Source organism: Euleptes europaea, chromosome 12 (assembly GCF_029931775.1).
Source record: "Euleptes europaea isolate rEulEur1 chromosome 12, rEulEur1.hap1, whole genome shotgun sequence".
Lineage (NCBI taxonomy): Eukaryota > Metazoa > Chordata > Lepidosauria > Squamata > Sphaerodactylidae > Euleptes > Euleptes europaea.
Window position 1 is genome coordinate 9,202,884 of NC_079323.1, and position 12,127 is coordinate 9,215,010.

Genomic DNA, 12,127 nt, shown 5'->3' on the forward strand with positions numbered 1-12,127 from the left:
CGGGTTGCCGCAGCTCCCGGCGGCAGCGCCTCCCGCACCCGCCACCTTGAGACGGCGTTGCCGCGGTGCCGGGCTCTGCCCTTCCCAGCCATGCCGTTGGGTCTTCCTGGGCTGCACCGGCCGGCGGAACCAGTGTCTTTGTCCTCCCGACCAGGGCCAGAGGGGACTCCTGCCCTGCCGGGGCTCCCGAAGGCCTCCCCAGGCGGCCTCAATGCCCCTCCCTCTCTCTCAGCTGTGCTCACATGATCCCTTCCCCTTCTGGGACTCCTGCCCATTTCTAAAATGGCGACTGTAAATAAGAGAAGGAAAGTTGACAGTGAGGGCCGCCGCTTCCAGGACAGGTGGAAAGTGGAATATTTCTCCACTGAAATACGGAATCACTGTGTTTGTCTGATATGCCAAGAGACTGTGGCTGTTTATAAGGAATTTAATGTCAAGAGACACTACCAGTCGAGACATAGCACATACGACAAGCTAACAAGGCACGACCGCAGTGAAAAGTGTAAGCAACCTGAAGCTGTTTTAATGTCACAACAGCAATTTTTCACAAGAGCCCATGGGTCAAATGAAAATTCCACAAGGGCGAGCTATGAGGTGGCAACGTTAATTGCTAAAAATTGCAATTTTTTTGCTGAGAGTGAATTTATCAAAGAATGCGTTATGAAAATGGTTGAGAATATCTGTCCCGAGAAGAAGAAAGAGTTTGCCAACATTTGCCTGGCTCGTAACACTGTAGCACGGAGAATTGAAGATATTTTATCAGATATTAAGAGACAGTTGACGTCCAAAAGAGTGGATTTTGACTTCTTTTCAATAGCCTGTGATGAAAGCACGGACCTATCTGACACAGCTCAGTTGCTGATTTTTATGAGAGGGGTGGACGATGAAATGAATGTGACTGAAAAGTTACTTGACCTCCAGAGCCTTACGGATCAAACAAGAGGAAAAGATTTATTTGTTTCTGTTAGTTCCGCCATAGATGACATGAAAATGCCTTGGAACAAAGTTACTGGGATTATTACTGATGGGGCACCTGCCATGACTGGTGAACGAAGTGGATTATCAACCCTAATCTGTAACAAGGTGATCAAAGAAGGAGGCAAAGCTATTAAACTCCATTGTATCATTCATCAACAAGTTCTCTGTGCTAAACATCTCAAATATGATCATGTTATGAAACCGGTGCTAAAGACTATTAATTTTATTCGCTCTAAAGCCCTGTGCCACCGCCAGTTTAAACATTTTCTACTGGACATCCAGGCTGAATATGAAGATGTTTTATATCACAACGATGTAAGATGGCTCAGTCGGGGGTCTGCACTGCAGCGTTTTTACTCTCAGAAAGGAAATCGGAGAATTCTTGAAAACAAAGGGACAACCGATGTGAGAACTATCTGATCCTATTTGGCTGGCTGATTTGGGGTTTTTAGTTGACATAACAAAGCATCTGAATGTACTGAACACGAGTCTTCAGGGGAAAGATGCAGCGGTGAACCAGCTTTATTCACACCTCAAAGCCTTTGGAACAAAGCTGCAACTTTTCCAAAAGCAATTGTCACAAACACAGCCCAATACCATACATTTTTCAGCGTTGCAGGAAATAATGAACAGTTTTCCACAGGACAATATCAATGCGCAAACGAGCAGGTATGCAGCAGACATCACATCTCTGGCTGGGGAGTTTAAACGGCGCTTTCAGGATTTTGCTGCAATTGAAAAGGAGATCAGCCTTTTCTCCTCTCCATGCTCTGTTGACCCCAATGATGCTCCAGATCAGCTGCAGCTCGAGCTCATTGAGCTGCATTGTGATAGTGAGTTAAGCAGTCGTCACCAACAGCTCTCTCTTGTGAACTTTTACCGCCAACTGGATAAGAGCCGGTTTCAAGAGATTCGAACATTGGCTAAGAAAATGCTGACCTTGTTTGGCTCAACATATTTGTGTGAGAAGACATTCTCTGCTATGAACTTTAACAAGAACCGCGTGAGGACAAGACTGTGACTCACCTGCGTGACATTTTGCTAATCAAAACCACTGCCTTTGAACCAGACCTAGCCTATGTGCTGCAGTCCAGATCTCAGTTTCACCCTTCACATTAGTGCAGGCAAGTTTTTTTTTTCAATTGAGATGAATACATTGTAAAATCTCAGTTAATGTCAGATGGTCTAAATCAGGTATAAATATATTTGGACACAACATGTATACCTGGTGTTATGTTCCTGTTCATATTTTTTTAACCTAAAGGTTGACAGACAACCTTTATTACCAATAATGTGTAATGTACTTTACAATATTGTCGTAGGCTTTCATGGTCAGAGTTCATTGGTTCTTGTAGGTTATCCGGGCTGTGTAACCGTGGTCTTGGTATTTTCTTTCCTGACGTTTCGCCAGCAGCTGTAGCAGGCATCTTCAGAGGAGTAACATTGAAGGACACCCACGGTTACACAGCCTGGATAACCTACAAGAACCAATGTACTTTACAATGTTCCTGACATATATTTCAGCTTCCTGGATTTTTTTTTCCATCAGGCCTTCAGATATGAAAGGTAGAGTGATTTAACACCTGTTTAGATTTGTCATCCATGTGACGAAATGAAAAGTATGCCATTTGCAATAAACTCTGCATAAACTATTTTAATTTGCATTTAATTTTAATGGTTCAAAGAATGTCAGGCAAAATGGTTGGCCCTCACGCATGTTCACTTCATCAAATCTGGCTCTCTTTGAAAAAAGTTGGGAAACCCCTGCTCTAGGGACTAAACAAAATAAGTAAACAGCCGACATATGCTACACAAAACCATTGTGGAAATAGACTTATAAAAGGTTACTCCAAAACATGGATGGATTCTGAAAAACACTTACTTTTTTGCTGTTCCGTTTCCAATGCCCAGATCTGTTAAGAAATAAGAAAATCATTGGACGCAGTCCGTCAATTAGTACATTAAAAATGTGAAGGGCTGGTTCTGCAAGTAAGCTACGAAATTTTTTTTACTTACTGCCTACAAGATTAGCTAAAGATGAATCCAGATCGTCTGATACCAATTTGTTAGGAGGTGTTTTGGAAGCTGGAAGACTCTGGTTTTGAGAAGCCACTGTTGGTTTTAGGAGTCCGCCTAATTCATCAAACCCTTAAAATAAAAAAGACACAATTAGGAGCAACATAACACATTTCCAAGGCACTAAGACACAACCTTCTATATTTTTAGATCTATATGTTATGGTAAAGCTGCAGTAACCCTGGCAGACATTATGCTATGTTTCTATTCCAAAGCCGGGCTACTGTTATCCAATGGAATTCTGTCTCAATGCAATAGCAGTTCTACATATCCAGCGGCCGGGATCCAGAGATACAAACTGGGGTTTGCAAAACAATTTTCATGTGCTGCAGCTAAAGCAGTCTAATGTCTTGGTGCATCTTGAAGACCAGGACATTTATTGTGGCATAAACTTCTACGAACTAGGGCCCACCTCACGCATCTAACACGCACAGCTCTAGTTCACAGAAATTCGTGCCACAATAAATATGTCAGCCTTTAAGGTACCCTAGAATCCAAAATGCTACCCAGAGGGCTATGTGCGCTCAGCAAGAATGTTTCTCTTTGAACGGCTATTGTGTGTATGTTAAGTGCCATCAAGTCGCTTCCGACTCATGGCGACCCTATGAATCAATGTCCTCCAAAATGTCCTATCTTTGACAGCCTTGCTCAGATCTTGCGAATTGAGGGCCATGGCTTCCTTTATTGAGTCAATCCTTCTCTTGTTGGGTCTTCCTCTTTTCCTGCTGCCCTCAACTTTTCCTAGCATAATTGTCTTCTCCAGTGACTCTTGTCTTCTCATAATGTGACCAAAATACGATAGCCTCAGTTTAGTCATTTTAGCTTCTAGGGTCAGTTCAGGCTTGATCTATAACCCACTGATTTGTTTTTTTGGCAGTCCACGGTATCTGTAACACTCTCTTCCAACACATTTTAAAAGAATCTACTTTCTAAATATTGTCGAAGGCTTTCACGGTCAGAGTTCATTGGTTCTTGTAGGTTATCCGGGCTGTGTAACCGTGGTCTTGGAATTTTCTTTCCTGACGTTTCGCCAGCAACTGTGGCAGGCATCTTCAGAGGATTAACACTGAAGGACAGTGTCTCTCAGTGTCAAGGGTGTAGGAAGAGTAATATATAGTCAGAAAGGGGTTGGGTTTGAGCTGAGTATTGTCCTGCAAAAGTAATGTGGGACACAGGGTCTTATTCCAAGACACTGAAAGACTGGACAATTCTACCAACTATTTTGTCAGATTGCACAGAGAAGCCATTGAAATTCATAAACATCAGCACAACTTTAACAGAAAAGAGGAGAGTTTAAGAATGAATAAGGCTTGGCTTCCTGTTCTAAAAAACCTCCAGACTAACAAAGACAACATTCAACAATAGCCATGCAGATTAGCTTTGGATTACACACATTAACAGATCACTTCAGGATACAATGGTTCCATATTAACATACCATACCATCATTAGCACATTATCTTGATACTTACAGGACAATGATTAGCACATTACTTTTGCAGGACAATACTCAGCTCAAACCCAACCCCTTTCTGACTATATATTACTCTTCCTACACCCTTGACACTGAGAGACACTGTCCTTCAGTGTTAATCCTCTGAAGATGCCTGCCACAGTTGCTGGCGAAACGTCAGGAAAGAAAATTCCAAGACCACGGTTACACAGCCCGGATAACCTACAAGAACCAATCTACTTTCTTCCTATTAGCTTTCTTAAACGTCCAGCTTTCATGCCCATACATAGTAATAGGGAATACGATGGCATGAATTAACTTGATCTTGGTGGCCAATGACACATCCTTACACTTAAGAATCATTTCTAGCTCTTTCATGGCTGCCCTTCCCAATCTCAATCTCCTTCTGATTTCTTGGCTGCAGTCTCCCTTTTGCTTGATGATGGAGCCAAGCAACAGCTATTACGAAGTGGTAATTTCAAGACACCTACCACAAGAATCCACTGGCACATTTGAAGTTTTGTTTCCAAACACAGACTCAAAGTCAACATTAAGGCCTGCAGAAGGCTGGGGTTGGGCAACAGGAGATGGAGTGAAGCCTACAAAGAGATGTTGACACAGTTAGACTTGCTAATGGCACAGGACAAGATCTCTCAACTCCACGCAGATAGAAGCTCTACGGCTACAGCAGGTTTGTGGGTGTGTTCAGACACTGATTAAGGGCTCTGGAAAGTTTCCCTTTGCAGCAACAGCTTCCAACGTCAACTGGAAGGAGACATTTATGATGCAAGAAGTGGCGTGTTCAAGTTAGCATCTTCGTGTGCCTACAGAAGAGAGGTGAGCATATGCTTAGCTATAACTGTACAGTGCTATTAAGTCTTTCCCTGGCCCATACGGTAAACCAGAAAAGGCAGAACCCTTCAGAACATGGGTGCTTTCACACATGCTGAATAATGCACTTTCAAGCCACTTTCCATGCACTTTGCAGCAGGATTTTAGAAGAAGAAGAGTTGGTTTTTATATGCCGACTTTCTCTACCACTTAAGGGAGACTCATACCGGCTTACAATCACCTTCCCTTTACCACAACAGACACCCTGTGAGGTAGGTGAGGCTGCGAGAGCTCTAACAGAGCTGTAACTTGCCCAAGGACACTCAGCTGGCTTCATGTACAAGAGTGGGGAATCAAACCTGGTTCTCCAGATCAGAGTCCACCACTCCAAACCACCGCTCCCAACCACTACACCACGCTGGCTCTTTTACTGTGTGAAATGGAAAATTACACTTGCAAACAATTGCTAAAGTGCACTGAAAGTAGATTGAAAGTACATTATTCAGCATGTGTGACAGTGCCACAAGATGGAACGGTGAATTACTGTATTTTGTCACCACGAGACTGAACGGATTTCCAGCAAAGTGAGAGTAATGTCATCCCCCCAGCTTCAACATCCGAAGTTCAATCTAAAACATTCCTAGAACTGGTATTATCTTGTTCTCCCTTCCCAATCCAGACAGCTTTCCTTGTGCTTGTGTCACTAAGCCACAAATATTTCAGCAAAGCTTTAGAACAGGGGTGTCAAGCTCAATTGTTACGAGGCCCGGATATGACATAAATGTCAGGTTGGGCCATGCCTTGCCAGCCCAGATCGAGAGTGGGGTGTGTGTGCGGTTGCCTTGGCTGGCTCATGGGCCGGATAAGAGCTCTCAAGGGGCTGGATCCAGCCCGTGGGCCTTATATTTTACACCCCTTCTTTAGAACCTACATCGGTGGCACTCACTCCATGCTTCATGGAGAGCCATGTTCACAATTACCAACCAAAGGAGTCGCATGCGCTTCCGTCCCTGGCATGAGGCCTGCCCCTCTGGGAGGCTGGCAGCAGAATCGATCCTCTGGGGCCGCTGCTGCCAGGCGGGAATCACCTTTTAACCATCAGCCCTACAGAGCAAGGGCCTTGCCCACTTCGCTGAAACCCGTGGCAGGCGCCACACTCAGAGCTGCCGCAAGAGGCACGTCAAAGAGCCAAACGTCACTCCTGAGCCACTGAGTGAGTACCAATGATCTACATCATATCATCTATTTAATTCAGAAGTCGGAATAGAGTGCTGTAAACAGGTCAAATGCTGCGTGCGTTTTGTAGATCTGCATACAATCTTTTTTTTGGGGGGGGGAGTCTTTTTGCTAAAGCTGAGCACCCCTCATTAAGGAATAAAAAGATACAGTAAAAAAATACTGAATAATCTACTTAACAAGTCGGAAGCGACTTGACAGCACTTAAGACACATACTGTGCTACATTAATAATGCTATTGTCCGCTTCAGCATCATAAACTTCCTAAAAACACTTGGCAGGAACCAGAAAAGGTGTCGGCGGGTGTCATGGCACCCAGGGACACCACACTAGGGACCCCTGAGTTAACCAATCAGAAGCTACAAAGCTATGTCAACAGATTGAGATTTATTACTTTGGATTTATGAAACTTCATTATTCTGGCAACTAAGGAAAACCCCAAAGCTTAGAGGAACGTTACTGCTGCTAATTAAAAAGCTCCCCCCCGCAAAAAAAAAACTTAACTGGTTCCTGGGCTTTGAAAGGGTTTCACCTACCTCCAAATAGACCAGCTACAGTTGAGGGCTCACTGCGGAAATGGGAAGCGTTAGGATAAGCTTGCGGACCACAAAAAGAATCTGATAAAGGCACATGAAGTAGAAGAGCAAAGAAGGAATGTTACACAGAAAGACAGAACCAGAAATACTCAAAGTCTGTTTAGTTAAGTAGCTGGAAGCTACATCTACATGTACTCTAAAACACAAACAGGCAGTCTAAGCGACAGCTTCTATAAAGGGGAAAGCTTTACAGCAGCTAAAGACAGTGGGACACTAAAAAGGGTGTATATCACATCTACCATAATTTTTTTAAAAATCAAATGCCACGTTTTACACCTTTGAAGAGATCCGCAAGTGTAAAACCCTCAAAGGCATTTATATTATACCTGAAGTAAAGTGGCAGAGCTGAACAGTAGATGCGCATTTGGTTGCCACAAAAGGGTTTGGTTCAGTAAATGGGTTGAAGTGATCTGGAGAACCAGAAAGAGTTAAATTGCAAGCCATACGCCTGACACAGTCGCCTTGGGATGCTATGCTTCTTAGAAGACGCTCTGCCATACGCAGGACAGAATCTAATGAGACTGAGCATCCACGTCTGGATGCATTCGGGGTCCCAGGGGTGCCTACGTCTGGTTGCCTACAACCTGCCGTCCAGCCAACAGGAAGTCCCGCCTACTGTCATTCAGGTAAGTGCTTAATAATGGAGCTGATATGACTGCCACTGAAAAAAAGCAATGAAGCTTTGGTGTAGTGAGAACGCTAGAAAAGCGTACAAAGTGCTCGGGGCTCCACCAATTCCTGCATATGCCAGGACAACCACAATAGGATAGAATACAAAACCTCCCCTCTCTTCTCTCAAGAACTCGCCAGATCCAAATTCCTACTCATTACCATTGCATGGACCTATCCATTGGGAGAGCTGGGATTTTTGCTGGAACTGGGAATCCTGTAGTTCTCTGACAAATATCGAAGACGGCGAACTAAAACTAATAAGCTTTTGCCCAGGGACAAGAAAGCATCTTTTGAAAATCCTAGATTTGCCCTGAAGTGTTCAGAGGGAAAAAAGAGGGGTGGAGAGAGCTAGTCAGAAGGTACTTTACCAACAAACATCTCATGAGTAGGTGTCCTAGTAGTGAAAGGAGGTACGTCAGAAGAGACAGAAAGGTGATCGCTAGATTTTGCGAGGAAAGGATTTAGGCTTGGGATGGCATCGTCAACAGTGTCAGCGGTAGAAGTGAAGGGATCTGCGCGAGCCAAGCAGAGGAGAAGAGATGGGGTGGGGGGGAAACAGAGTTAGCCGGCACATTAGTATAAAGAGAACAGTGTGAGCAGCAGCGCTAGAAGTTTAAGAGAAAGAACAGTACCTGGCACACCCTGAACGCATTCAGACCGCTTGCAGAACTGGGTAACAGCAATAAATGTGCTCCATTAATTGAAATGCCAACAGGCATTTTCCCCTGAAGGCGTTTTCATCTTGCACCCACACTGGTTTTTGGACAACAGAATCCCCCTTGATGCCAATGAGCTGAAACCCCTCTAACTTGAATAATCTCCTCCTTTCTTTCTTAAAGGTAAAGGTAGTCCCCTGTGCAAGCACCAGGTCATTCCTGACCCATGGGGTGACGTCACGTCACACCGTTTACTAGGCAGACTGTATTCACGGGGTGGCTTGCAGTTGCCTTCCCCAGTCATCTACACTTCACCCCTAGCAAGCTGGGTACTCCTTTTACCGACCTCAGAAGGAGGGAAGGCTGAGTCAGCCTTGAGCCGGCTACCTGAACCCGATTTCTATTGGGATCAAACTCAGGTCGTGAGCAGAGCTTTTGACTGGAGTACTGCAGCTTACCACTCTGCGCCACGGGACTCTCCTTTCTTTCTTAGGGCTTTCTTTTAAAAAATAAAAATAAAAAAAATCTTTATTAAATTCAAAATAACAACTCATTTCAATACCACATCCATCCTGCATCCAGCTTTCTTGAAATACATTAACTTAAAATTAAGTGCAAAAGGCGAAGAAAGATACAAGGGTGTGGAGAAAGCTGTTTCTAGGCCTGGATTTGGCTTTTTTTTTAAATGATAAAAATAAAAAATCCCCTTTCTTAGGTCCTTTCTTAAATCCAGCTATGCTCACAGTCCACATGATAGTAAAACTCCCAATGCCTCTCTCATGTTCAAAAAGAAGAGTTGGTTTTTATATGCCGACTTTCTCTACCACTTAAGGGAGTCTCAAACCGGCTTACTAGGAGGCAACCCTGGGATGGTTTCTTGCCATGGCTGATTTTATGCTAAAGCACTAAAGAGAAACTGAGGGAAAGTCGGTTCTTGTAGGTTATCCGGGCTGTGTAACCGTGGTCTTGGAATTTTCTTTCCTGACGTGGTCTTTCCAAGACCACGGTTACACAGCCACGGTTACACAGCCCGGATAACCTACAAGAACCTATGAACTCTGACCGTGAAAGCCTTCGACAATATTTTGAGGGAAAGTCCCTCGAGAGATAACAGTTGACCTGGCGGGGCGTTAGGGAGTGATCATGTCCCGGCTCTGGATTGCCCCCACCCACCGATAACCACCTCTGGTACGCATTTGTGTTACGACACACCAACACGGCAATCAGTGCAGTTGCTGATTTGTGTGTGGAAAGCATGCTGAAATTGCGTGCCTAGCACACTGCATGCCCTGTCTCAAAATAGACAGGGAAAGCTATAGGTATTAAGTCACACGGCACAGGAGGCAAGTCTAGGTGTACACTGGTCTTCATGCGGCTGTTTTCTTGTGGTTGGAAGACAATGCTTGGGGGAATATTCAACCGTCCGCAAATGGTGCCGCCACAGGCAGGCCGCCATTTGCGCAGTCAAGCTGTAACATGCTCCTGTATGAATCTTGTTGAACATGCTGGGACAATAACCATCTCAGTTGTCCACACAGCCCCAAGAAAAGGAGGAGAGCTGGTTTTTATGCCCCGCTTTTCTCTACCTTTAAGGAGTCTCAAAGCGGTTTACAATCGCCTTCCCTTCCCCTCCCCACAACAGACATCTTGTAAGGTAGGTGGGGCTGAGAGAGTTCAGAGAGAACTGCGACTGGCCCAAGGTCACCAAGCAGGCTTTGTGTGGAGGAGTGGCGAATCGAGCCTGGTTCTCCAGATTAGAGTCCAGCGGGGGGATTGAATCTGGTTCTCCAGATTAGAGTCCGCTGCTCTTAACCATTCCACCACACTGGCTCTGCATAGTGAGGAATGGGGAACTAGTTACCCAAGGACTCGACCTTGACTTCATCATTGCCCCTAATCTGAAGACCCCACACTGTGCTCATTTCCATGTTTCACATGTTTTCCCATGTGAGCAAAGGGAATCAAATCCAGGGATTAGGAGTTCTGAACCACCATCTGGGAGACCCAGGTTCAAATCCTCACTTTCCCTCAAAGCTTCCCAAGCAACCCAGGGCTAGTCACAAAGACTCAGCCTCAATGACATCACAGGTTTGTTGCTAGGATAGGATTGGGAAGGGAGAACCATATATACTACCCTTCAGCTCCTTGGAGGAAGGGTAGGATAAAATATACTACAGTAAAAGCTTTGTCGCCCTGACCTGGATGGCCCAGGCTAGCCCCGTCTCACCAGATCGCAGAAGCTAAGCAGGTTCAGCCCTGGTGAGTTATCTGGATGGGAGACTACCAAGGAAGTCCAGAGTTGCTACGCAGAACAGGCAATGGCAAACCACCTCTTCATCTCTTGCCTTGAAAACCCTACGGGGTCGCCTTAAAGTCAGATGCAACTTGACGGCACTTTCCACCACCACAAAAACTTTGCTACGCAGTGTCCCTGGGGAACAGTGTCCCTGGAGAACAGTGGGTCGCCATTTAACCAGCCTTCTACTGCAGCCATGGCTGGGACCCCCCAACCAGCTCCTCTGCAACCTGAAAGCATTATGAAGAAGAGCAAGAAGCAGGGTCTTGGCATCCACTGCGGGGATTCCAAACTCGCCCCACTATCGCCTGCCCTCCCTAGAGAAGAAGAAGAGGAGTTGGTTTTTATATGCTGACTTTCTCTGCCTTTTTAAGGAGAATCAAATCGGCTTACAATCGCCTTCCCCTCCCCACAACAGACACCTTGTGAGGTAGGTGAGGCTGAGAGAGTTCAGAGAGAAGTGTGACTAGCCCAGGGTCACCCAGCTGGCCTTATGTGGAGGAGTGGGGAATCAAACCTGGTTCACTAGAATAGAGTCCGCCGCTCATGTGCAGGAGTGGGGAATCTAACCCGGTTCTCCAGATTAGAGTCCACCACTCTTAACCACTACACCACGCTGTGGTTAAGGCAACAGTGCTCAGAATGCAAGTTAACTAGGTGCCTGGTAACACCACTACTGATACACATGACCCCTGCAAAACAGCAGCAGAAGGTTCGCTGGAGTTCTCCGATTATGTACCTCTGCTCCTCGTTTCTAGGTGCAGAACTGGGAGCGAACAACAGAGATGCGTAAAGGAAAAACTCTACCTGAAGCTACGGCCGCTCATTCACCTTGGGGAGGATGAGATTAGAGGACTTGCTGCCTGTGCAAAGGAGTCTGTGAGAGCAGCCAACGTGGCTGACCCTTCAAAGCCTTTGCTCAATTTAAAAGTCAACCCCATTAAATACTACCTGTTGTAAAGAGCTTGGTTTTTTGTTTGTTGTTTTTTAAAGAGAAGAGCAAGTTTACCAAATGACAGATAGAGTAAAAAGCCTGAAAGTGGCATATCATCTTCCAGGAAAAAAACACACTCAGTTTGCAAGATTATGTACGTCGGATCAGAAGGTCGGACCAGAACCAACGGGTTGAAATTAAATAAAAAGAGTTTCCGTCTAGACATTAGGAAGTATCCTCTAACAGTTAGAGCGGTTCCTCAGTGGAACAGGCTTCCTCAGGAGGTGGTAAGTGCTCCTTCCCTGGAGGTTTTTAAGCAGAGGCTAGATGGCCATCTATCAGCAATGCTGATTCTATTACCTTAGGCAGTTCATGAGAGGGAGGGCATCTTGGCCATCTT

The 12,127-nt window shown here is 45.2% G+C and overlaps 1 protein-coding gene across 3 annotated transcripts in view; it reads right to left on the minus strand.

Moving 5' to 3' along the window:
* Positions 1–12,127, minus strand: part of PICALM (phosphatidylinositol binding clathrin assembly protein) — a 91,580-nt gene that overhangs the window by 23,861 nt on the left and 55,592 nt on the right. For all 3 annotated transcript variants that reach the window (XM_056858078.1, XM_056858076.1, XM_056858075.1), the window contains exons 13-17: positions 8,210–8,353; positions 7,110–7,190; positions 4,998–5,105; positions 2,995–3,126; positions 2,861–2,891 (exon numbers count right to left, since the gene is read on the minus strand). In XM_056858078.1, coding sequence (XP_056714056.1) covers positions 2,861–2,891; positions 2,995–3,126; positions 4,998–5,105; positions 7,110–7,190; positions 8,210–8,353 — 496 coding nt within the window. The remainder of the gene's footprint in view (positions 1–2,860; positions 2,892–2,994; positions 3,127–4,997; positions 5,106–7,109; positions 7,191–8,209; positions 8,354–12,127) is intronic.